Source organism: Mugil cephalus, chromosome 19 (assembly GCF_022458985.1).
Source record: "Mugil cephalus isolate CIBA_MC_2020 chromosome 19, CIBA_Mcephalus_1.1, whole genome shotgun sequence".
In the NCBI taxonomy this organism is placed as follows: domain Eukaryota; kingdom Metazoa; phylum Chordata; class Actinopteri; order Mugiliformes; family Mugilidae; genus Mugil; species Mugil cephalus.
This window is the reverse complement of record NC_061788.1, coordinates 11,843,070-11,870,635: the sequence shown is the minus strand read 5'-3', so window position 1 is coordinate 11,870,635 and position 27,566 is coordinate 11,843,070. Positions and strand designations below refer to the sequence as shown.

Sequence of the window (27,566 nt, the reverse complement as noted above, 5' to 3'; positions counted from 1 at the left end):
ACACAGATATCTGTTCCAGAGTTTATTTAAAGATTACAGGAGGCTTCGGCTGTCTGACTTAGTCAAATCAAGTGGGCACCAAAGAAAATCTCAGGTGTTTCCGTGCTAAGATGCAGTAATTGTACTGTATAGAAATAAAAAATGTAAAAAAAAAAAAAAAAGCCTTTTTGTGTAAAGTCTTCTGTGGCAGTTTATTAAACCCCCATTATCACATATCAAGAAGCCTGCATGAACAATTACCAGCATGCACGTACTCAACTTTATTCTCTAAAGTGTGATGTTTCATCTCTCGCCTCCTCTGATGTGTGTGTGTGTGTGTGTGTGTGTGTGTGTTTGTCTAGTCTGGTCTCGCAGCTGAAATGTAAATATCCTGCGTTAAATAAGAGAATTAAACTTTCTCTGACTGACACGAGTCCCTAATTCACAACCCGCATTCATGATGTTGGAGTCAAGTGCGAAACTGACAAAACAGTTTCCTGCACGACTCACAAGCGCAGCAAATCTGATTGGCTGAGAAGAGCACCAGCTCCGAGTGAAGCAAAGGATGTCAGAGTGCTCAGGCAGTGCATGGACGGATGCAGGCGGGGTACGACGGCGAGACCGGACGCACGTTCTTCATCTTGTGGTGGTGATGCGTTCCTGTTCTGTGCAGCCTTGAAACTTTTACTGTTGTGCTGGTTTTGGGTTTTTTTTTGGGAGGGGGGGACACACCTCTCTGTGCAAGTTCAGTGTGATGTTTTGGCTGCGCGCTGTAAAATCCCTCTCACCGGCACCAACACCAGCACCGCCACAGCCGACACGTCCCCTGAGGAGTGATGGGTTCTAAGTTGACCAGGCAGAGAAGTCTCGATTTCGAGAGCAAATTGTCGAGGAGGAGACGCCAGCGAAACGATGTGGCCGGGGAGAGCGAGAGAAGTGGCGGCGGGGACTTCTTGTTTACCTCCCTGATGCTTAGATCCGACAAGCTCCCAGGGATGCTGCGGAAAACCAACCACAGCCCATATGTCAGACGGGTGGCGTGGGTCCGGGAGATCCAGAGGCTTCTCCGGGAGAAGAAGAAGGAGCAGGCAGCCGAAGTGCTCAAACTGCTGCGAAAGGTCATTATTTTTGATTAAGTTTGCACTTTCTCATTGGGCATAAAACTTTGTTATTGAAGGAAGAGACTTGGACCAATTGACTCTTAAAGAGACAAAAAAAAAATCTTTAATTTTTAACTTAAAATGTCTTTAGATGTTAACTAAGCATGTGTGTGTGTGGAATCAATCTGCACATGTTTGAACTGTGTCCAAGAGTCACACAGCTCTGAACACACGCAACAGTTCAGCTGTTTATCCCTTATCAAATATGCACTCACTGATTATTATACTGCATCAATTAAATGACATTTCAAAAACCCAGCTAGTGACATAATGATTGCACTCCCACTCCCAGAGCAGTGAACCGTAGGTGTCAGTGTGTTGCTCTTTTTTTTGTTAAATTCTTTTAATCATCTACTACTCCGCTCCTCATAACTCTTGGTGAGGGACACTAGTGTGCCAAAGGCTCTGCACGCTGCCAACTTTGTTTAATGTTTCTGAGGAAAAAAGTAGCACTTTGAGACTGAGATTACTCCTTTTGTGAAATACTGGTCTTAATAAGCCACCTGTTTAGTGCGACTGATCATGATCAGTTATCTTCGACTGCAAGAAAAATGTAACAAAAATCATAAAAACGTAGACTTTAGCCTGAATTAATGTGCAAACTTTATGATCTTAAACATGCATTTATTCAACAGTTTCCACCAAGCTGCAAGTAAATTAAGGTGTATCTGCCTCCTGCGTGAGTGACGTTTAAAATATGCATAAGAAAGAGTGTGAGATATTCAGTATCTACGCATGAAGGAGCAGTTTATCCTAACTCAATTGACTCCTTAACGCGGCATTGTTGAATCGCTCTAATCCGTCTCAGCTCCATAGCTACAAACTACAGCTAAAGGTAAGGTTCTCCTGCCTTATCTCTTACACGTTCCTTCGAACACCTTCTCTGGTTTAATCCCCACTTTGTGGAGATTTATTCGAACCATGGAGAAATGAGAGAATCTCCGTCCTAGCTTTCGTCGAGCTTTCCACCGCCTTCTGGTAGCTGGTATGCACTGATCAAAGGAGAACTGTCTTGGACTTCAGACAAAAGCAGTTTTGTCAGGAAACCTCCCTGCCCATCTGTATGGGCGCCGCGGAATAAATTATACAGATGTGGGCAGATTGAAGCAGGAAATAATGCTGATAGGAAGCTGAAAAGTCTGAATTAAAGGCAGATTTGTAGGCATCCCGCCCGCCCACTGGAACCAATAACTGAGCAAAGAGGGAGTGAATTATTTCATCACTGCAAAGCCTCATATTCACATGAAGCTGTAGGGATGTGACTCATTGCTTCATATGTTTAATAAAGTAGTCCCGCAGTCAGTCGTATTATATATTTATATGTATATGCAGGCTATTTAAAGAGGATTGTATAGATCCACGTGTAGATTTGTTGGTCGTGAGCAGGGACAGCTTTCTCCATAGCTCCGGATTTAAAGTGCTCACGAAGCACGAATGCTCCCTCCATCGCTCAGTGAGGTGAAGCCAGAGCCCTGCTACATTGTTGGAGCTCAAGCCAAGTGCCTGACTAATAATACTTCAAGACTGGAAGGAAGCAGGAAAAAAAATAAATAAATAAATAACTGGCAGTGGATCTCCTGTTGTTGGAAAGCGGCATCTTTTCCTCTCAGGAACGGATGGATTTGGAGATAATCACCTTGAGATGATGGAAGCTGGAACATGTTTCTTTCACGCAGAGGAAGTCATTACAAAGAGGAACCAATAACACCGGCCCCCACGCTGCATCTCCACCACAGATCTGCCTTCAGGGCCATTACGTTAATTAGTTTGGGATCTTCTAGATATTCATTAGTAAACAAAGAATCAGCAAATACTCATATCAGTTACGTCCTACAACATGCACACGCAGTTACCGACAACAAGCAGTGGAACTAATGAAAGCTCCCTTTCTGAAGTTTAAGATTAGATTTGGGTGTTTTAGTGATAGTGTGATAATGCATTGCAGTATAATTCGGCTTGAAATACAATACAGCTAAATCATTTCAGGGTTAATATCTGATTTAGTTTCATAATAGGGACAATTTACTTTATTTATATGACAAAGTGTCCAAATTCCCACTGATATTTTTCATGTTCATAAAGTAAGTATGTATGATTGCAACATGTAACTTCACAGTCCCTATTTGCACACATGTATATGCTGTCAAATAACACTAGAAGGCCTTAAAATAAATGAATCAATAACAATTTGTCACATGCAGAGACATAATTTACGTTATTTGCCACTAATCAAATAAACAAAACCATAACGGATATGTCCGTTATGGTAAATACGAACCCATTATATTAGTTTATGGCATAGAAACGGAGGACACCGCTACTTTGGTTCGGCCTTAAACTTACACAAACTCCACCACCTACCATATCAGAACCTCTAAAACTCACTAAGTTAACACATTTCCATAAATTTGCTGTTTCACCAAAGCTATGCGCCAGACTTTTCCTTAATTTTCTGTAGCTTCAGTTTGTATATGGCTCCCTCTTACTAAGGACTCGATCTTGGCTTTATTTATTGTTAGCGCAACCTAGCTACCTAGTGATTTTAGTAAGCCATACAGCTTTTTATTTTGCATATACAACCTGTTATACATTACATTGTATACGTGTATTATTATATAGATATCAACTTATTTCTGCAGTAATGCATTTTACACTTATAGTTAAACTTATATCATTACTATTATGTGAGCTAAAATCAGTATATTAAGCGTAGTCTTTCTTTCTTTCTTTCTGTCTTTCTTTCTTTCTTTCTTGAAATTAGGTTGTAGAAATAAAATGTCCTGCAAACAAGTCAGATATATTCAGAATAATCTGTTTGTGCTATTTTATAAAATCCAATATCATTAAAACATGATATTATATTGTAGTTGTTTTTATCTCCACGTTTTGCAAACCCAATATTCACTGACTGCCGTCTCTTTAATGAACAATTTGACTGTTTCCATCAGCTTCTGGTGTATTGCTGTGAGTAATATTCCCTTAGTAAAATGGCAGCAACCAACATATCGGCCCCATGTTCTATGTCTGGTTTCCCCGTTTCCACACCGTGGCTGCTAGCCCATCTTATAAACATGAGCCTGGTATCGATCTTCTCGTGTAACTCTCTAAAAGAAGGCGAATAATTGTATTTTCCTGCTTTTGAACAACATAAACTTTAATGATTTGTCACACTTTGGGTCTGAGGTTGCGCATAAATATGATGAAAATTCATGTTCTGGTGCTAAGTGTTCATTTAAAAGTCAAAGGCTAAACGCTGGAGACTAGCTGCTGAATTATATTTCAATAAAATCTTCACTTATTTAAATAAGATAAATGGATAAAAGGTGAATGTGTGCGCGGCGTTCCTTCATATGTGCCTCAGAGATTATGTGAATGTATCACTTTACCAAGACGTGGTTGCAACCAAACTCAGCGTTTGCATCTTTTAAACTTCGCTTTGGATTTTGCGCATTGAATATGGATGTGATTGCGTAACGGGTCACAACGTGTTGTCCGTTAATGAGCAATTAATCCTTCAGTCAGGCGAGGGAAAGAGTAAGTAAACAAAACTGGAGTTTGAAAGTCCCTCACCTGACAGCTGCGACATGTTTCATCCGCTCAAGCAGAAAAAACTGTGGGACTGGATTTGTCGCACTCTGTAATATATTTAATTGGATTCTAATACGAGGACATTTGCAGTAGGCGCAGAGGCACATAAACAGTGACAGACAGCGAAACATTTCATGCTTTCAGTCAAATTAATCCATACGATTTAATGTATTTAAAACATGTGGTTCAGCCCCGAATCCCTCACAAAGCTTTCTGATGCAGAAGCTGCACTAAACGGTTAACGCGCGTCGTAATCGTGAGATAATCTTCAGAATCCCGCGTGCTGCTTCCACTTTTGGACGCACGTGGTGCACCCTCAGCCCGCACTTGATGAGGTTTACTGAAGGGAGAGCTGGCCTGGAGGATAGCCCAGCATCAGGGAATCCCACAGATCTCGGCCGTAATAAATCAACTCAAAAGCTGGAGGAGGAGAAAGTGCTGATGGGAGATTTCCTCTCTGCTTCCACTGTGCCCCAAAGTGTTGTGAGCTGTCAGCGCATATAGAGCGTGTTTTACACGGCTTCAACCTCCAGCCTGCTGTTTGAGAAGCTTTTCAGTTCATATGGAGCTGACAGTGTTTATTCCTCAGCTCCACGGCTTCTATTTGCGCCTTGCATAAAATACTGTCATCACTGTATAAATAAGAAGATCATAGTCCAGGAAAACATCATTTTCTCTCCTTTTCAAATGGTAAAATCCATACACACACACGCTCGTTTTCTTTTAAATTGGAAAGATACAACATTCAGGAACATTTGCATCTAAAGAAAGATTTCCTTTGACCTTCTTTTCTCTTTATCCTAATCTTTCATCTTCTGATCATCTGCTCATGTCTTCCCTGCAGTTTGTTGTTGCCTTTTTTTTTTTTTAATCTAGTTCGTGTGTGTGTGTGTGTGTGTTCCTGTGTGCATGTCGGCGTCTTCTCCGTAAAAGGCGGCGGGTGCCGCGCGCGGGTGAGGCTATTTGATGTGTCTGAAATCATTACGTCTCAAACACGGGCTGTTAATGACCCGACCGGCGTCACCTGAAGACGGCGCCTCAGTGTATTTACATTGTCACTGCAAATAGCAACAGTCTGAAGACGGTATAAATATCATCAGACCGCGGGGACCTGTCCCGGTTCCCGGTTTCATTGAACTCTTCTGCACATCACTCAGAGGAAACTTTGAAGATCGAAGAAAGAGAGGTGAACTGCATTTAACTGGAATCAAAAAGTATTTTCATCAGATGGTTTAAACTTTGGGAACATCTTGCGGAAACTAATATAACCTGGAGACGAGATAAGAGCAGTCAGATTTGAAAGGAGATCACACCACTTCATCTTTCTGTGCTCTTGACTCCCAGTGCCTATGTGTACACACCACCCCGACTCCTAATTAACTGTGTGTGTATGTGGGTGTAACACATAACTCTGATGGCAAAGACCTTATCGGCTCTTGTGATAAAGGGGAAAGATTAAACGGGGGTCGTGAACAAAACTTATAAATACTGACAATCTGCTTTCATTAAACTGTGAAATGTCAGTTGAATATTAAAAGTGTGGCCATTTTAATCAAATACATTTCGGCCTCTGCTGCATGTGTTAGATTTGCTGAGAGTTAACAAAAATCATTTATTTCTTTTCAGGATCTGGGACTTCAGGGAACATCGCTCAACGACATTTTGTACAAGAATGCAGCTTTCCTCAACCTGGTGGACCCCATCTCACACGAGCTGCTGCTCAGTCTTGCCCGGGACCTGCAGTGCCCAAAAAGGGTATGAATCCAGTTTGTCTTAAGTGCTGAATTGCTTCTCAGGACTCATTAAAAATGTCTAAATGTACTAAAATTCAAGCAGCGTCAAGCTGCGACACATCTGCATGTATTAGCCACGCTCGAGTGCCCGTGTCATATTTATTGTCACGTCGTTGTTAAAGAGTGCAGAACCTAGGCCGGATGGAAACTGATATTTTAGCAGTGTGAACGTAAGCATGTGTTGCTCAGGGATGAATGCTGGGCTAAATGGAGACACTGGGTTATGGTTGTGACTCTGTGCCACGTCCGTCTTCCTTGTTGATTCCGTGCTACGTTAACACAGTGGAAAATGGGTAGCAGCTGTGCTCCAGGATCAGCAGGTACTATATTAGATTATCTGCTTTGGTTGCTTTGTGCTGGAGAGCAGCGGCAGGTGACCGGAAGCCTCCAAGCTCAGGTCAAAAGGGCTGGTGCCCATGGTAAATGGCAAAGAAGCTTATGGGTAAGCATAGCTTTGGCACCAACAGCGAGGCCACTTTGAGGGCTCTGAAAGTGGCTGGTGGCCAGTGGGATCAAACTGGAGAAGGAGTCCACCTGGTGCTGTGAAGCCTGTTGTGTTCCTGGCTGCAGGTACCTCTAACTGTTCATATGAAAACAATCAGAGGGAAGGGCAGCTTGCTTTTCATTGAATGTGGTCTGACTGTACTTTCTCATCAGACTACAACAGTTCAGTTTATCCCCCAGTTTACCCTGACAACAATCTGAGGAGAAATCGGTACAGAGGTTTGACTGAGATTATCTCATAATGTGAGGTGTGTACGTAGAGTATCTGGTCTCAAACCTCCCGAAGACTGACTCAATGGAGTCAGTCTTCAAATTTCTTGTGTGAGCATAAGTGGTAATAGATTTGATCCTGATTCTAATTGATATTTAGGATTCAAAATGGGACCAATCTGGCAATTTCAAAAGAACAAATAAGAAAATTGAATAAACAAGCAACCAACACAGCAAGGGTAAATATTCTAGACTGGGAGGCTAACATTAGCTAGCCTGCTAGCGCTGACGGAAATCAAAACAAAGAGTTCACCACCAGCTCTCGCTTGACACCCCAGGTTATTTTCTTAATCGCACTCTTTTAGCCTTACAGTAAACTGTTGCAGCACAGTTTCCAATGTGCCAACACCAGAGTCTGTGCCACTTAGTGCAGTCATTAGCAAATATAATTTTCTGGAAATAGAAGCGATATTCTAAAAAATTTCAATTAAGTTCAGTAAAGTTCGCATTATTGTCACGTGAGACTTCACTTTGAGGAAGATGGACTTCAGATGAACCGGTCACATGACCCCCTGCCTCATGTAGGCGTTTCCATTACCAGTTTTTTTATTTCAATACTTAGGTTTGGCACATTTCTAGGGGTAATGGCAACACAGCAACTCAGACCTAAGGTGATGTTATTGATGTTATTGTAGATGAGAATATCTGTGAATATTCTCCTTACTTGTCACCTTTATTATTTAAATCAGTTAGGATTTTTAGTCTGAGCCCAACTTGAATGAATGTGTTAGCTCGTTCTTGCTTTGCAGCAGATGGTCAGTTAGTGCAACGTGTCACCGCCACATGCAAAAGGTCACAGTTGTGCCTGTATCAGGGTTTTATTAACGCATGCATGGTGTCGCACATTAAAAGTTCATTTAAGGCGACAAGCTTTAAACTGGCGTGGATAATTAAACAAGATGCAGCAATTCAGTGCTGTCACATTACTTTGACACATCGTGCCCTCCCCAGAGAGAACACAAGGAAGATTTAGCTGGTCTCACCACCCAGATACTTTCTCCACAGTCCATTAAGGCACGCTGATTGGCTTCTCAGACTGATTGACAGATAAAAATTTGACTGGGCAATGAAAGTTTTATTTATATCATTAAATAAGCAGCATAACTGTGCTGAATTTCCGCGATTCAGATTTTTTTTTTGATAATAATGTGCACAAATTATCGGCAGCAAAAAAAGATAAACAAGTACTGGTCCTTTAAGAAATAAATCACGCTTTATCCAGACTGACAGTCAGCTCATTTACTCACAGCACGGCATACAAATCAGACACCTTGAAATTCAAAGTGCATTTCAATCTCAGGTATGAGGGCGAGGACTCCTCCAAAGCTACTCAGAGTGGTGGTTAAGCCTTGTCTCAGCAGCCACCGCATTTATTTAGCATCGGCCCTTATCTCCACGCGGAAGAGATAGGTTCTCTTAAGATAAAGTTGCTGTGGTCTAGCCTCTACCTACAGACAGCAGATGATAATCGCCTGTAAGAAACTCTAATCTTATCTTTGTCTACTTTAGCGAGGGAAGCCCGAGAGGAAGGGAGGGAAAGTGAGGAGCTGGCAGCAATGTTCTCCTGGCTGGCTGGCTGGCTGGCGACCCGTGGCGGGATACTGTGTGTCAGACGTGACGAGGATGTAGAGAGGCATTGGGCTGGATTCAGGCCCCGGCAGCTGCTTCTGTGTCCAGTATTTTCCACCACGCTGAGAGTTCCATCCATTATACATTCAAGGGCACACCATTGGCTAAAATAAACATCATTTCTGAGTGTTTTGAATCTCGGGTCATGGGCTTCAAGACGGTGGATTCAATTAAAACACTCGGGGTTTAAAGAGCCGTGATTAACAACGACGAGCTTACACACTTTAGCGACCGTGTGTTGAGTCCTCCACGCTATACATTTTCCAAGAATACATTCACGTTTTAAATCGGTACGGTTCAGTCATCCGTTGAGTGTTTTGAAGCACGAGGCATGTTTTGTTTGTCGTTCCAAGAAAAGAGGAGGCGGCGGGAATGGTTAATCGCCTTAAGGCAAATTGCCCCTGTCTTTTTTTCCCCCCTCACGCCACATTGCCTCTTTCTTGTTGTCGTGTTGTACCATTAATTAGATTTAGCCCGCTCAGCGCAACCCATTCCATTTAAAGTCTTTGATGGTGGAGGGAGGGAGGAAGGGAGGGAGGAGACACGGACGGTGAACAAGTGTGAAGATGGAGAAATGCTGTGTGACAGTGACACACACTGATTGTTTTTGACCGGCCCGTTGAGCTAGAACTGTAATGTGTCGCTCATTATCCTCCCCCTCGCGCGTGTGTTGCAGGAGACCGACTCGTTCAAGTCCACCAACAAGATATGCCGCCAGCTGATTTATCACCTGACCCCTCACTCCAAGTGGACGAGACAGAGCGTGCCCAGGAGGAAGTCTCAGGCCTGGTGAGTGCGTCCTTCTCCTCTGCAGCCGCCGCCGCCATCACTCTTCATCACGCCACAGGGAACGCATCCACACCCAGTCGTCAGTGCCAGTCATAATCCTCTGGAGGAAGTTTCGGGGGAAAAGTTGCTGAAAAGCGGACACGGCGAATATTCAGTTTACAGCAACAGATAAACAATTATTCCTTAAAAAAAAAAAAAAGCATTTTTCCCACTTTGGCTGTCATTTCACGAGTGCTATGTTCTGTTTCCCTTCTGCGTTTATTCTTAAAAATATTCTTTTCATCAAGCTTGCACCAGCTGGTCAGAGTTTCATTAGCATACTGTTAAATTCTGTGACAACACCGAGATTTGGTTCCAGCATCAAAAATGTTTCAAAAACCTCGTTGATGGAGATTTGAAAAAGTTTGAAGTTTTTTATTAGAAAGTTACAAAGAGTTTACAAAGAGATAAATGCTGCACACTCAATAATTTAGGCTGTGAGTATGTTACTTTATACACCGAACAGGCATAACATTATGACCACCTCCCTAATACTGTGTAAGTCTCTCTTGTGCCTCCACAACGATTGTGAATGAATGAAGGACGGACATGGTCCTTCTGAGGGGGTCCTGTGGTCTATGGCAGCTATGGGGTGGGGGTGTCTGGTCTCGTCTAGGTCGGGGGTACATGTCTAAGTAACATCCAAATGAGCCCAGCAGAACATTGTATTGTCACAATTTAGTTCGCCCGTCTGTATAAAGTTCAATAGGGATTTTTTTTTAAAATCTAATCTAATCTTTATTTACAGTCATTCTCAATTTTAAATTACTATATCCTAATGTGTTGCTACTAGGATGTGTCCATTTTCCTTTTGTTTTGTTTTTTTGTTTATGGAAGTTTTAACAACCCAGTTTATTAGTTCCTCCATCTACTAGTATAAAACTGACGTAGAGACTCCTGAAACAATAATGTGCATGGCTGAACGGTGTGAGTGATCAGGTGCTGATCAACCACGCGTCCACGCTGCTGATTTGAGAAACTGTAGAAATTATGAACTCAAAAGAAATCGAGTCAAATTAAGTAACAGGTACACGCGAGGAAACACTATGCAAAAAAAAAAAAGAATAACATCTCTAATTATAATCATGAGGCTTTCTCCCTGAGCAATTAACCCAGATTGAAAGATTCTTTGACAGCTGGAGTTAACTTCCCGCCCCAGTCTCTTGGTTGCAATGTTTCAAAATAACACTCAACAAAACAACAAGGCAGACTCTCCCAGTGTGCTCATTAGCAAGCTCGGTGTCTCTCGCAGCCTCATCCAGACAGCAGCGCTTACTGTGTGAGTCAAACCCGACTGTTTCTCTTCTCTGTGAATGCGACGTGTGCTGAAACCTGCGGAGCACACGGGTGTATTTGGATTGAAACTGAGCATCAAGACACGGGTTCAAATAATTTCCAGCCACCGACCTAATCACTGTATCCCAAAACCTGTCTCTTTTCTCCTGCTTTTCGTTCTCTCTTTTCGCTCCCATGCTCTTATTTCCCCCTCGTTTTAACCCCCCCTCCCAGTGCATTGATTTTCTTTCTTTCTCTCCTCCTCTCCTGTGGGATTTTTCTCTCCTTCTTGTGAGAGTCCATTTTGTTCAACAGTTGCCACACAGAGCAGTTCTGCAGTTTGAGCTGAGGCTCTGGGGAAACGCTCCAGGGAAAGGCTCTGTCAGACAGAGAGAGAGAGAGAGAAAGAAAAAAAAAAGCAGGAGGCGGAATCACAGCAAGGTTGCAGATTAGAAGTCACGTTTTTTCCCCCCTCTGTCTTCCTGCCTCGCTTTGAATCGATCCTGATCTTTTCATATTAAGGAATGAAAAGGCATTAGCTATCACACAACCGATATTGAACTCTCCCTTTCTGGTCTTCTCCGTGAATGTCCGTCTGATAAAAGTGGTTGCACACATTCACGACGCAGATAACCAATAAATGACGACTAAACCGTTGTCGCTGCCGCCTGCGAGCGCGTCGCGCTTAATATATTATCAAAGCGGTTTAATTTTTCTCTGCAGCGTTATGTGCCAGGTTTCTGAGACGTACAATATTAAAGAGTTTTTAATGTTGTTCTAATTGGTATTGAATTTGAGCTTAATCAAGCTCCCTTTTTGTATTATTATCATTATTATGCCAAAATTGCCCTTCCAGCACATTTTGAAGACTTTGATTGCAGATGCTGGTTTATTACTTGCCTTTACTGCCAGCCAATAATTGATGTGATGCTCTTACAGCAGCTGTTATATAAATCCTCAATTGCTCTAGTTCTCGTGTTTGATGTTAAGCTTTGGAGAATGAGAAGAAACCGAGGACAGAGGCTTCTTTCTGCTGCTGCTGCTGCTCCCACCCTCTGGACCTCCCTGCCATCCCCCATCAGACACCTTCAAATCCATTTTAAAAACCCATCTTAACCCATTACTTAATGTGTTCTGCTTTATGTTGTGTTTGCAATGTGTCTTTGAGTTTTGCAAAGCGCTATAGAAGTACTATAGAAGGGAATCTATGCAAATCTGGCTTTTTTTTGTTTGTTTTTTGCTGTATTTGATTCGTTTGCTGGATCTAGTTCTAGAGAGTCATCGCGCGGGCTATTGATGAGAGGGAAACGAGTCGTGGCCGTGGCAGCTGTTTTGAGCAGGTGTCGTGAGCTGCGGGTGAGTGTTGATAGTCTGAGTCCTGATATTTGACCCGGACCTCACGCAGCTCAGACTAAAGTGTCTTTTCGTGCCACGGCTCACAGTGCCAAAGTCATTTCATCACTGTCATCTGAGTTTATACGAAGCCTGATAGATACTATACTGAGGATGTTACGAGCTACTGTTTTCTCTGCGTTCATATCAAAGTAGGAAATGAGACTTTAGTAAAATAGAAACAAAAAGTGGTTGCTGCTCCACTGTTCTTAAAATCAACATCTGGAAAGATTTAACATTCAAGAACATTTGACCTGATCTTACAAGATGTTTCAAACATTGTGAAACACCAGAAAAAATCCTCTTAAAGAAGATGAAACACACCACATGTGTTTTATCAGCAATTTTGTCATCCTATGACTAAATAACTTGAAGTGCCAGATGGTTTGTTGCAGGGAACCATCTGGGAAGTCGTCCTTGGAAACAGTTTGAAAAAGGGCAGACACCCTCAAAAAAATCTTGGCCGGGAAACCATCTGTTTAGCGCCGTCTATCACGGTCAGCCGCAACAAATCATATCCCTAAACCGTAGCGGCATGCCAAAGAGGAAACACAACAAGTGGAAGAAAAAATGAGAAGATTTCGATACGGAGGCTGTCCTAGGACTGGCCATCGTCACCCATAAAACACGCTCGTATCTGTTAATAGTTTCTTACTGGATGTTGATTTGTTCAGCATCTTTGTTTGTTTGTTTGTTGCACCCTTGAGGCCTGGCGAGATAGTTTGCTGCCTCGCAAGTTTCCTTGTGATTGGCTCAGCGGCCATAGGGGCGGGGCCTACTGCGTACAGGAGGCTTAGATTGGCAGGTCTCAGCTCTGTGTGAAACAGTGCGCTGTTGACACAGCTCCTGTATTGCTGAATGAGTGAAGTGCTGCCTCCATTTATCCCTTTAACACAATAGGTTGGATTTATGTTAATGTGTGCTTAAAGAAATTTTAAATTATATAAGAAATGTATAATCAACCAAAGACTTTGCGACCCCCTGTTGGAGACTTATGCCTTAAACCTGTTGATTAAGCGCCAAGGAACAAAGGAAGCAAGTCATGATGACTCCATCATGTTGTACGAGGCTACTGAAGTCGCCACAGTGCAGAACCTGCTAGCCATCGCCTGCTAGTGACTTAAATCCTCTGAGTCCATCCAACTACTTACAAATGTCACCAACGTCCATCCCACTTTAACAAGATCTCAACTTCTCTTCTTCCGAAACCTCATTTCTTGAAGTGATACCTCGCATCATCCCATCACCTGATGAGCCGGTGAAAATCCGTCCAGAGCGTCTAGTTATTTGCTCGAGCCTCTTTTTAATAGGCCGGATGGTCACGACCGCTTTTTCAGCTTCATTTCAACGACTGTACTTCCAGCCCGGATTCCTTGACGGCTTTTCACTAATCACCAGAAAAAAAAAGTCTCTGCGATTTCTCTCACCAGTTCTCTCCCCGCTCTGCTCAGCCTAATTTGCTCTAATCTTCAAGAAATCCCCTCTTCCTCCCTTCCTTGCTGTTATGTTGAGCCCTTCCTTCTTATGAGAGCCTTCCCGGGCCGCAGCAGTATTTTCGCTACACCTTTCCCTTTCGCAAGCGGCATCATAGCGCGCGTTGGTCACCTAGGAAATGAATCCTTTTCTTCCTTCAAATCATTCAAGGTGTTGCCATTGATGTAATTATAAATCTCACCGTCTGGAATATAATGCAGGATTAGAATGAGAGAAAATACAGGGTCTGATGCCTCCACAATACTTTACATGAGTAGCGATAAGAGACAATGTATTTACAGTGAAAGCTAATGTGTAAGGCTGATGTCCTATACTACGTATCAATACCTAGCTTCAACTTTAGGTCTTCAACAGGGGGTCCCTGACCCTTAAATAGCACTAGGCCGAGTTTAATATAGAACACATATAGTAGGTAGGGGGTCCCAACTTAATATTTCCATCAGTTTGGGGGTCTGCGGCCTGAAAAACGTTGAAGACCTCTGGCCTAGAATGGAAGTACCGAAGTACCTGCTAACATTAGCTGCTTGACTTTCTTGCAAATATATAATAATGTAAAGAAAGCAGTGAAATAATGATTCTTCCTGTGTGTATTTAACGTACACGTGGCATCTGTACGCTGGTGTGTCATGTGCTTTTAATACAAGTATGACCTGTTTATCCGGAGCCAGATTATCCCCCCCTGAGGTGTCCGCTGGCGAATGAACAGCCTCTGACACAGCACGTCTGACCTCTGACCAACCCACGAAGTCGACTCCTGAGGCGAGGGCCAAAACCCGAACGGGGGGAGATAATTTGTGAAAACTAGCGCACATTCATATGTTCTTTTGTTTGTTTATTTATTTATTTATTTATAAGAGGTTTTCCTTTCTGTAGCCACGTATCCATTCAGAGTATTTCACTTGACTGTCTGCCGCACTCAGTCTGCTCAGTCTGCTCTCTGGTGATTTGACCTCCACTTTTAATTGAGCCTTAAAGATCCAGCCACCATCCTCGTCTATGAATAATTGAGGGCTTCCCGTGCTACAAACTGAGATCCTGCAGGATTGAGGGGGAGGATGGAGGATAGGTACTCCAGTATCCATTGCTCTTATCTCCGCGACATAGCACCGTAATGAAATAATTAGAATGATTAAGCGTGTGGATCAGCAAACTCGTGATTGTTTTTGAAGTGAACAGAAATTAAGAGTTAAGTTAATTAAGAGTTCTACATTTTTCACTGAGGGACTCTCAACCTCTCTCAACCCTTCATTGATTGAACTGTAAATCTCGGACAAGGTCGGCGTCGCTTGAGCGTAACAGAAAGGAGGATGCGAGGGTCTGCGGGACGTCGGCGCCGACACAGATTGCTCCTCACGATCGAGCCCCCTCGGTCTGCGCTGGGAGCCCTGCATTTTAATGCCGGTTTCATAACCGAGCCTTGACATGGTGAAGCAGACACAGATACACAGTTATGTAATGCAAACTGTTTTCCGTTAGTTCTGTCGCAGTGTTCCCTTCTCCTAAGCATCCAGTTTGTCACATCAAATCAAATCACGGGTGAATTTATAGCTCAGCCGAGGACGAACGTATTGCATTTTACATGCCTCATAGTTGGTTTACGGTACGTTCTGTACCGAGAGGTTTTTAATCTTTTTTGTTGGCACAGAAACGAAAATGTGCTCTTATCGTTGCCTGGGAGTCACAAATTATTAGAAAACCCCATGTCACGTCAGTGTTAGACTGTCATTTTTGCGGAATAGTCACAAAATAATATGATTCTTCCTTATTTCTTTCCATATATTATACTATATGTTCCCTCTTTCTTTCCTTGTCGTGCTTCTCTCCTCTTTGCTCATTGTACAAATTGACACTAGGATACAATGTCACTGGTTAGACATGTTTTTTTTCTTTTTGCATCCATGTGGAAAGAGCCCCTGAGAGTTGCATGATGGATTAGCTTATAGCTGTGGAGGGTTTGCTGCTCTTGACAGACACTTGAGTCCTTTTCCGTTCTTTTTTTGCACTAATTAAATCTCTGCCGTCAGACCTGGAAGAGGCTGATGAGGACTAATGGCGTCACATCTTCGAGGATTTTTTAAATTTGACCCGTGTTTTTAATGATTCTTCTCCCGCCCACCCCCACCCCCACACCCCACCCTTACGAGACTTGCTTCTTTTAAAGGTGCACGGACTCTCAGCTCACTCTGCGTTCACATCCCCCGTTTTCCACACTCCACAGAAGTTACTGTGAAGAACTAACTGACTGATCTGAGATGTCAAAACACTGCGCAGCCCCGGAGCTGCTCCATTGACGACGCACAATAGAGGCAGCCTTAATCAGCCCAATGCGCTAAATGTTTCACTGAAATTTAATCCAAATCCAAATGAGCTTTGAGGCTATTTTTTCCTTCGCAGAAAATGTGCCATTATCCCCATGAAACTGGCGGACAGTGAATGGTGCATGCAACCACTTTCATGTTTCCTAGCACATTTTCTGCACGGCCGTCGCATCAGTGTGACAGTTGCAAAGTCGAGAAATGGAAATTTATTTTTTTCTTTGCTTGGAGTTACTGTAAAGGATTCTCATTAACACAACCCTAAGTGCTAAGAGACACATTTGATCCTAAAACTGAGTTAAACAATAGATAAGAAATGTTAAGCACTGTAGCCTACAGTCTCCGGCCCGAAGGAACGTTCAGATAAAACAGAAGTGCGGAAATAAAGAATGCGCCCTTCACTGGCTCACTTTTCATGGATGAGTTTACACATTACACCGACGCAGGCTCTCCCACGACTCAGCCAGGCTACGGCGCAAGTATTATACAGATGCCTGGAGGCGAAACCGCTCAGATCGATCTGAGGAATAAACAAGTCAAGAGCAAAGCGTTGATGAAGCAGACATTGATCCTGCCGTCCCACGGGCCCCGTGGACCGGCGTCCACGTCCAGTGTTTCTCGGGCCGCTTTTATTTCATTCCCCTGAAATAAGTCAAGTGTCTATCTGCATGCTCAGCGGGAAATAAATTTGAATTAGTGTTACGGGGAGTTCACAAACCCCCCCTCGGCTAAAATGCTGTGGGATACTGTCTCCGATTGTATCGCTGACACGCTGAATTTGGTAAGATCGCTGCAGTTTTTTAACAAATGTGCCGGAGAGTTTGTAAAAAGTGCAGGGACTAGTACTACGCACAGCACACGCTGCTGCATGTGGAACTGTTTCTGGTGAAACTTATGAGGTTATGTTTTATTAATGCAGAATAAATTAGGAATAAATAATTTAGTAGTGTTTTAAATGTAGTAATCGCTTGCATGGGACACAAATAACAAGTCATTGGAGAAGAGTTGTTAGCCAATATGAAGCTACACCAATCAGCCATATCATTACGACCACCTTTCTAATATTGTGTAGGTCTCCGTTGTGACTTATTAGAGAATGGACGCGGGCCTTTTGAATGTGTCCTGTGGTGTCTTGCAACAGACATTGCCATGGGGTGGGGGTGTCTGGTCTGGTCTAGTTGGGCGCTACATGTCTAAGTAACATCCACATAAATGAATGCCAGGCCCTTAGATTTCCCAGCAGAATATTGTATTGTCTCCAGGTGTTATTTCAGTGTATATAAGTGTTATTTATTTCTCCTGTCAGTGGTTTTAATGTTGTGGCTGATCGGTGTATAACGTCACAGCACACTCTGCTGATGGACGGCCATCGGCCTGGGTCGGGCTATTTGTGAACACCTTTGACCCCCTGGTTTTACAGTGTTTCTTACACTGTTACCACTAGACTGGCTTGTGTCGGTGGCTTTTCTGCCAATTCGGCATTTCTTCACTAATAAAGACCACGTCTTTATTGATGCAAGGAAGTTTCTTGGAAGTTTCTTGGTAGTCAGGATGTGAGGAGTTGTGGGTACTGATGAGGCGGGAGACGCATAGATGGATGACGGGAGTGAGACTTCAGATGGGGCCACATCTCAGGAAGCTTCGGCCACTTGTGACACTGGTTCCTGTAACGAAAGAAGGAAAAGAAACAAGAGGGATGAGGAGGGTGAGGGTTGAGAACTTGAGTCTCACTCATCTGGCTGTTTATCAATCTCAATAATATCACTTTTGTTTATCTTGAGACGCAGCCTTTCAATGGTTATGTGAACCTTGTCCGCAACAAATTTCCGTTTGAATGGTCCCTCTTGTTTTTATTTCACCTTTATTTAACTAGATAAAAAGGCCCATTGAGACCGAGACCTATTATTTCACAAGGGTGGCCAGATAACACACGAAAAACAATAAACATATTGTTTCAGAGACCAGGCTGTTTGCTTGTAGACCTGTTGGCCTTAGCGCCAACAGTTGTTCTCAAGACTTGGTGTACGCTATGTCCCATTTCCAAAGCACAAAGCTCAAGGTTTCCAGTTGTGCAGTAATAACTAATGGTGCTGCCTTCATAGCTTACTTAATATTATTTAATTATTGTCATTTAATTGTTAGCAACACAGCAAGTATGAGAATAAATCAGGTGAGGGCCCCCATGAAACTTAATTTGCTTTGTCTCTTCACTTAATGCTCATCTACAGTAATATTAGTAAGTAATATCATTTATAAATGTGGCACCCTCGCCCCCTCCCCTGTCTCCTGATGTATGACTGATTCATGAGAGGCAGTGAAGGGGAACATGTATTCTACGTAGGGAGACGAATAACAAGTTTCTGCTGCTAGTTGCTTTTAACTGCAACGTCAGGCTACTGAGGGGTTGTAAGGTTTTCCTTGTACTTTTTTTAAATTTAGGACAAACCTTTGGGGCCTTTTTTTTTTTTTTTTTAAATGTTTCTCCCTCCAGCTCTCCACGTCTGTTTCTGGTTCAGTGTAGCCAGAGCGTTTTGGTTGCGTTCGAGCGGAAATTGATTAACGGAATGGCGCGGCAGGGGAAGGGGAGGGGGGGCTGCGGACTAATGATGAGCACTTAACTTTTGTAACGACGGGAGAGGCAGCTAGACCGAGGGGAGACCGACCTGATATCGAGTGGAACCAAACGCGGGCCAGAAAAATGGTGTCAGTGGAGAAATCGATGGGTCTGACGTGGCCCCTCGATGGGGACGCTTTAACGCGGTAAATGCTGGGGGGCGAAAGCAGAGTCACAGTTTTATATGTTTGAGTATAATTAGGGTTTCAAATTGAAGCTGATGAGAAAAAAAAAAAGCCAGCTGGAGCAGATGTCTATGCGCTCGCCACAGTTGTCTCAGGACAGCTGAGGCCGTCTGAGGAAATCTTACAGTCGACAGTGGCAATGGATCAAGCCGTTATCCAATATTAGCTCTGTCCATTGAAGTTTAAAGACAGCTCCAATCCAGTGTTTCATTAAAAGACACATTCTCTCTCATTTGTTCTGACCTTCTTCGTGCGCTCGATTTCAACATCACAAAGCCCACATGTTTTACTTTCCACTTCTGGGGTTTACGTAACCGCGGAACGCCGAGGACCCTCGTTCAGTGCGTAAAAGTTAACAACATCCCCGAGGAAAGACGGGCTATGAAAAGCAATTAGACAGCCTGCCTGAACCCACGTTTAAGCAGCCGATAGTTTGACACATGAGACCGGGCTCTTATTAGATTCCCACACTGCTGTTGTATCAGTTGCTCCCGAGGATGTCAATAAATGGATTTCCCTCAGTTATTTGCTTTTAAATGAGTCTCGGAGCGGGGGGGGACGCACTTGTTCGCGTTATGTTTATGCGGGTGGACCGTCCTTTTGAAGATGTTTGTGTCTGCGCTGGTCCGACAGGAAATCCGCCGCTGCCCACGAGCACGGCAGCCGCATCAGAGGGAGCGAGACGAGGGTGCTTTCGTTGTTTGTGTTGTTATCGCTTCGTGCCGATGGACTGGGGTGTGCACCGTGGCTCGAGAAATGCTAGCTGTGCCCCTGGGCCCGGGGCCAGCCGAGCAGCCTGTGGGTGCATCTGTGCCCACGGAGCGGCAGATCTGGAAGGAAGACATCTTCACTCTGTCTCATTAAAAGCGCATTAAAGCCCTCCCTCCGAACAGCTGACATGTCTGAATAGAATGGCTCTTCCTATATAAACATGCAGGCAGGTGAGAGGGAAGAGCCCCAGCCCAGACAGGGAAACCTTCCTATAAATAGGGATTCATTATAATGAAGCACATAGGCTCCGGAGTTTGCCAAGAAGATGCATTCAGCTTTTCCCGCAAGACACTAGATGCTGAAGCCATTTTTCATTACATATGTTAGTCAAGAAGTCATTAAACTAATTAATACCAGTTTAACAGCTCAATCAACATTTCAAGCAATAAAATCCAAATATCCTGGTTTTGGCTTTAAAGTAAAAATGTTGTCTGTTTATACACTTTTTTTTTCTTCTTTTTTTTAAAAGGTAATTTTAAGCATAGTGTATTGACAGGTGGTACAGCTTTTTAGTAGTGATGATTGATACCACAGATTTCCTTTCTGAACTGATATGGAGTAAAATTCATGCTGATACCGGCGATACCGATTCGATACCGATACTTTGTGCGAATACGCCCTAATGTGTCTGGTGTATTTCAAATCATAGCTTCATAAAGAATACAAGACATCAGAGTCATTTATTTATTTATTTTAAACCTCAGGGAGGTAGCGGCCTCATTTTCTTTATAACATGGCTAATACAAAAACAAAACACAAGACACAATCATACAAAATATGTGAAAGTGGTTTCAAACACTAAAAAAAAAAAAGGAAACGCGTAAAACAATAAGACCATTAAAATAAATTATTGTTTCTTCTGTTCTCCTCCTCATAAATGTCTCATATTCTGTGTTGTGGTTCAACCTGAGGTGTTTCATAAGGTTTGTTGTGCTTCCACAACTCAATAGTTTAGTGACTTTCCACTGTCTAGTGCAGTGCTGCCCAATTCCGGTCCTCGGGGGCCACTGCCCTGCATGTTTTCGATGTTTCCCTTCAAATGATCAGCTCGTCATCAAGCTCTGCAGTGGCCTGATAACGAGCCATTCATTTGAATTAGGTGTGTTGAAAACAAGCAGGACAGTGGCCCCCGAGGACCGGAATTGGGCAGCACTGGTCTAGTGACTGAAGTATCGAAAGTATCGATATTTTGATTCGAGAATCAACTTTAGAAAATGAAGACCCAGTAGAAGTATCGATATTTCAGTATCGATCCGCACATCACTACTTTTTAGATCATTTCATCGTGTGCATTGTGTTCACATGCGTGAGGTAGAGATTATAACAAAAACATCATTAATCTAAAAATTCCTCCTATAATAGATACAAGAAACATTTTCCCATGATGCCTCGTCTCTTGATATTTCCGTCTGCTAACAATCAAGAAGTTGTGGGAGGCCAGATGAGAATTTGAATTCCATAAACTTTGACGTAAGCCATTCAACAGAGAACAAAATGAAAGCCTGAATACGTTCGCATCAGCAGATCAAATTTAGAACAAGCACGCGAAATAATAAAAAAAAGGGGGCCAAGAAAACAGAAAGTGAAAGGCAGAGAGCAAGAGTGAAGGGGGGGGGGTTAGATGAATTATACTCTGCTCCTGGAATCAATAATCTTGCGAATCACAGCCCCGGTGTGCTACAGATCTTTTTCTTTCCCTTAACCGAGCAGAGAGGGTGACAGATGTAAAGAGCACAGCCTGCCCGATTTATGAGGCTCCCAGACAGAGCAGGGAGCGACGAGAGAAAGGAGAGAGATGTAGGAATAATCCTCGCTGTGCCTGAGGAGGCAGGGGGGAGGCGGGTGGGAGGGAGGGAGGGGGGGGCGAGGAAAAGCAAGCAGCACTAAGACAAAGAGGAAATAAACCTTAGGCCACTTAAACAGAACATGTTTGTCGGCTTTTTTTTTTTTTTTTTTAAAGCAGCTCTCCCACGCTTCTGCCGCAGTGTCGCTCATTTGGCAGACGCTTCTTTCCTCTGACTTCTTCCAAGTCCAAATGCCAGTAAAAACAAAGAAGCGTAACGCAGTGCAGCAGCCTCCCTCTCCGCTATTCCACGCTGCCATGCATGTCGCTGCCTTATAGCTCTCCTATGCATATTTAAACACGCTCGGATACGGAGAGAACATTTTGTCGCCCGGTGCGAGCGGAGGCACTCAGGGATACAACGGCCCAACCTGACACTTGGAAACTTATAGTGCATTCACCTAATACCTGTTGTGTGAAGTCATTCAGACCGAAATAGATAGTGTCGCCTTGTCTTTAGCAGCTTTCATCCATTTGCGTTTCTTATGTTCGATCTGCTCAATAGAGCTCTATCAGATCTCGACGAGACATAAAGGGAAACTTCCGGGACACGTATTAGCTACAACCTTTAAGTCTGTATGCTAAACATAAATCTCCTGCCAGCGACTGGTTGTTTGCTTCCAGGAAATGGGCATTCAGCTTTCCAGCCTCTGTCCAAACGTAATAAAATCAGCTTAGCAGCGGCCTCCAAACTGTAGAGAGTCGCTATAAGTTTTTTATGCTCCAGATACTTACGAAACCTCCTGCAATAGAGTGATGCATGTTAATGCTCCTCTTTGATTGTTTTACACCCCGCTGACAGGCTGCAGCGTTAGGAAAAAAGGGAAAGAAGACGAAGTCTTTTGGACGAGTGCCTTCAAGAAACTCGAGCTAGTTCGGTGTTTTCGTTTTGCCAGTGCTTCAGAATTAGACAATAAAATCCAAACAGTGGATTTTTAAATAATGCATTGAGCTCAGATTAAGTGCTTTATTAACCTGTCACTAGTCAAAGTTGACGCTTTTGTTTCTAGCTGGCGACGGAAGGCCTGCAACTCTGCTTTATTCTCTCGGTTTGCCTAATCATAAATTGATGCATTCATTGTCGCTGATGGATGCGTTTAAATTAGAGATATGGGGGGAAAAAATGACACCCAAAACAGCTGGTGCCTGTCCACAGATAACATTCAGCCCAGGAGACGGAATTTGTTGCTTGAGGGGCCGAGACGCATTTAAATGCAAATTCTCTTCTTTCACGTTATTGATTGCTAAACTCTACACTGGCAGATGCTGGTTTTCTTTTTTGCGCACTTTGCAGTTCCCCTCTACTTGCGCGACAGCGTGATACAACATTACAGAGCCCTTTTTTGAATCAATGACCTCGGTATCATTAAGTAAAGATTGCATGTCTTTGGATAATTGACTGCCTGTTTGTAAGGATTAACCTTTAATACTGTCCGCATGCCATTTTGGGGTTCACTTGTAAATAAAATGCTAAACTTTGCTTGTCTGTATCTCTCAGCCTGAAGACCACCCTGAAGAAGAAGCTGTCAGGTGACGTGGTGAACCTGTCAGGAATCCCTCTGTCTGGCCGGGACGTCCACCGCGTGGCCTTCTACCTTCAGAGCAGCAGCGACGCGGTGTCGGCTGTGGACCTGAGCTTCACTGAGCTACAGGACGAGAGCTTAAGGCTGCTCCTGCCCTACCTCAGCTCCCTGCCAAAACTCACCATACTAGCAGTCAACGGCAACCGCCTGACGGTGGCCATCCTGAAAGACCTGTCGGACTTGGTGAAGGACCCCAAGAAGTTCCCCAGCCTGGCCTGGATCGACCTGGGCAACAACGTCGACATCTTCACCGTCCCGCAGCCGCTGCTCGTGGCCCTGCGCCGCCGCTTCGGCCTGCGCAGCAGCCTCCCCACCATCTACGAGTACAGGGAGGCGCAGGCGTTCAGTAGCTACAACCCAAACTTGGAGACGTCTGTGGAGGAGCCGAGCCTCTACGAAGAAGGAGACGTGGAGGAAGACGGTAGAGAGGAGGAGGAGGACAGACTGGAGCTTCAAGCGTGGGGCTTCGGAGAAGAAAACGTGTCAAAAAATGTGCCACTCCACTTCTGTGGGAGGTGATCAGCCTCTTTCTTCTTGACTGATACCCCCCCCCCCAGTATCACCCTAAGTCTAGCCTCCTGTGGTAGCTGGTGTCAGCGTGGCAGAAGATGCTTACTGTGACCCACACATATCTGAAAATAACTTCAAAATAAGTACCTGTGTTGTGTGTCCCTGCGGATGCTGATTCCGACTATGGAAACTCAATGTGATGCAGACGGCTCTATGCTTGTACAGTCAGTAAGAATATATTTGCAGGGGGTGGGCGGGTGGGCATCATTTATCCTGGAGAATTTGAACCGAACAGACTTCCACAGTTTCGAAAGTTTTTTTGTGTGCTTTCTTCTCGCTCAGAAGCTTCCCGTTATCTGTCCACTGGAGCTGCTGGGAGGTTAAGTGCCTTGAACAAAGGCACCTCATCAGTAGCTGCTGAGGAAGAGGGGGGATCATTGCGAAATTTCCCCGAGCACTTTCTTTTCGGCCTCTTTGGCTTCCCTCCTCCTGCCCCATTTCTGTGAAAACACGTCAGCATATCTAAAAGATTGATCAGTTTAATTTCCACTGGTGTTTTTTTTTTCCTTTTTTTTTTTTGCTATGATATATAAGTCTTCAGCCAACTCAATTAAAGTCTGTTCACATGAAATATGCTTCCAGCTCTTCCAGCAGGGGCGCTGCATTAATTCAGGACTTATTTAAAAATAAATGGTCTGCTTTGGTCAGCCGGTAACCCGAGCTGAATGCGCAATCGCTCACATTTCTAGCAAAGACGCTTCGACGTGTCTTGATAGGCTGATGCTGCAGGTGTTCACGTAGACGCAGACGACACACAAGGTGTTTGGGTGTGAGCTGCTGATGAACCGCTTCTGTCGGGCCTTCAGTCACAGATGGTGACAATTAGGACCAACCCCACATAATTTCATCACTTTATGAGGCAGAACTCACTGGAATCATCAAGTCTTTGTTGTGGCATGAGCAGATTTGACTTTTTATATGTGTGTGTACATGTCATGTTTTTGTATTGGTTTAAACTACTGGGCATGACTGTTTATTGTAGTGCCACATCTGATCCCACGGACAGAGAGCACGTTTACACGTACTTTAGTTTTCCTGTGAATTTGCGGTTTCTTGGGGAGGAAATGGCGAACACAACGTTATCTTGCCTACAGACATTAAGCTTTCTATCCATGGTATTATTCAGGAAAATCTGTTTATTTTGTGTTTACAAGGATATTAATGAACAGGATGCTAGGTTTGTGTGCGTGTGTGTCTGTGTTTATGGGAGGATAATTACATTGTGTTCCAGTGTGTGTGTTGTGGTCACGCAGAGAAAATTACTACCTTTGATCGTAGAAATGAAATGTTTACTCATTTGCACTTTAAGGACGACTCGGTCCCCGAATACACAAGCTCTGGTTTGTTGCTAATGTAGAAAAGCAGCCACTGAAAGACACACATCCGAAAATAAACGTTGCTTCTGCTTTTTGATTTGACGGGAAGAAAAAAAAAAAAAAACGTCGGCCATCGTACAAATCGTGTTTCTGTTCAAATCATTTGTATATTTACTCATTTTTGTTTTGCTCATGCATTCCTCCTTCGTTTGTTTCTAAGGTGAAAGTGATGTTTGCCTGCGGTTGCTTCAGTAATAAACATAATTTGAATAACACTTGCCCTTTGTGACCTTTTGTAATAACTGTGACATAATTTTCCTGGTGGTACATTACGCCGGCAGTGGTACTGAAGTACAGCAACGGTAAACAGCAGATGGAGATGAATTTAATTATCACCTTTGACTTGAAAGGTTAATGAACTGATGAAGTTTTTAAATGTGTACTAACGGCCGCTCGGCGAGCAGTGACAAATAAGATAAACCAGGCGTATTAACATATTTAAACTTGATATAACAAACACTGCGTCTTCAAATGGAGCTACCGAGCGCGTGGTTTCAGCATGGCACACCAATGCTAACACTGACTGGCAACGGTTGCCTAGCAGCGGTTTTCACACCGCTTAACCGCTGCTAGGCAACTGTTGCTGTGCAGAATTAAGAGTGATGCCAACGTCGCACCTCGTGACTTAATTAAAACCTCCACTTACGAGGCTGTAAATACCACAACAGTGGTACTTTTGACTTTTTTAGCGAGCACAGTGAACACAAGACACACAGTGCTTCTTTTTGTTCTGGTTTGGTCTCCACCAACTCCTGACGTAAACACCGGTGCCTTAAGCTGTACCGCTGTTGTTCGTTAGACTGTTGTCCATAAGAAAATATTAAATAGTGCAGCTTTAAAAATTTAGATTGGTGAATTTAGTTTAACACTGTATATATACCTACTGGGATACTTGATAGTTTCTTAGTTGTAATCTATCCTCCTCCAGTGTGGACGATGCTCCCTGAAAATATCAGAACCCAATCTAAGAGACTGCGTCTGGGGCTTGCATTACATATTGAAAAAGATATATATTTTTTTCACTATACATGTAAATCAATTACACTCTCAGGGCGATACACAAAGTCATGAAAATTGCTCTCACGCTTCGGAGACGCCTTACACACACTCCGGTGGCTCAGGTTTCCGCGCGGTCTCCGTGTCAGCATTTAATGTGTGGATGAGAGCAGCTCCCTGCTTGGGCCTGTCAGAGGCAGGATGGTAACAGCATCCTGCTCTGCTTGCGAGGCAAATTTTTGTATTTGCAGGGGCAGAGCCTGGGGGCCATCCGTCTCTGATCCCTGTGTGTACAACTGAAGGAAACGGAGAAGTGTCAGATAACAGGAGATAGTGTTCTGGCTTGTGGTAGACACTAAATCACCCTGCAGACATGGTTCACGTCCGTGCACTTTGTGAAACATAAACATTGTCTCAAACGCAGGGAAGTTCAAGCACTTCTCAGATCTTAGACTATATATATATATGGCTTGATTTGATTTAATCCCCAAAACAATATTAATGTGTCTATCCATGTAAGCGGATGCATTGCCTGAGTGTAAACTGACAAACCTTCATGAATAACTCCTTCATCTGCACGAATAGCAACATTAAAATGTTGCTTTATGAATAATTCACCTCTTGATGTGAAGCTCTTGAACGCGCGGCTACTGACACTGCGTCGTTACGTTCAAGCGTCTCAAAGTTTTTGACCAGACTTCTTTTAGACGTTATTTTCTTACACTCCCTGCTTCCTAAGCCAACAGCCCAGCTAATTATTCATGGCGCTGGCTCTTCTCAGCCATGACTTGTGTGTAGTAACAGGGCATAGGTTAGGACACGCTGTACTACTATCATGTAGGAGGCAGAGGGGACGTTCTTGTTCGTTCACCCATCTGTTTCTTACTTCCTGTGGTTTCACCCCAGCTCACTCTATCTGACATTTTCCCTTTAATGGTAGGAGCTCTCTTAGTGGCTCAGCAGACAGCACAGCCTGTGTGGAAGTAGTACTTCTTAAGTTAAATTAGAAGCAACTAAAATGATCCAATATGAGTGCAAATGCATCTCAAGTAAATGTGTACTAATCTTAAAAAATTGCAAAATGAATAGATTAGAAATATTTATTGATGTCGCTGTTTGAACTGGAGCTCGTTTTAGCTGCTTTACACATAGTTTGAAGTTTAACAGAGAGCTGCTTTCAGTACAATCTATGACACATCTGAACTATTACTATTTAAAAAGATATTTGTGGATCATGAAAAAAAGACTTTCCACCCTAAAAGAACATCTCTGATGAGCTACAGGCCGTCTGTGGTGGATCTGTAAACATTTAATTAAAAAAAAAAAAGAAAAAAAGGAATAAGTAGAGTACAGTACAGAGCTTTTTTCTAACGAATTTATAAACAACAGAAATGAATAGAC

The 27,566-nt window shown here is 43.4% G+C and overlaps 1 protein-coding gene across 1 annotated transcript; it reads left to right on the top strand.

Moving 5' to 3' along the window:
- The first annotated feature begins 549 nt into the window (after positions 1-549).
- Positions 550-25,384, top strand: lrrc75bb (leucine rich repeat containing 75Bb). The gene is made up of 4 exons (XM_047568972.1): positions 550-1,097; positions 6,354-6,482; positions 9,600-9,712; positions 23,139-25,384. Exons 1-4 carry the CDS (start codon positions 816-818, stop codon positions 23,740-23,742), a joined length of 1,128 nt encoding a protein of 375 aa, XP_047424928.1. The 5' UTR covers positions 550-815; the 3' UTR covers positions 23,743-25,384.
- Positions 25,385-27,566: the final 2,182 nt, after the last annotated feature.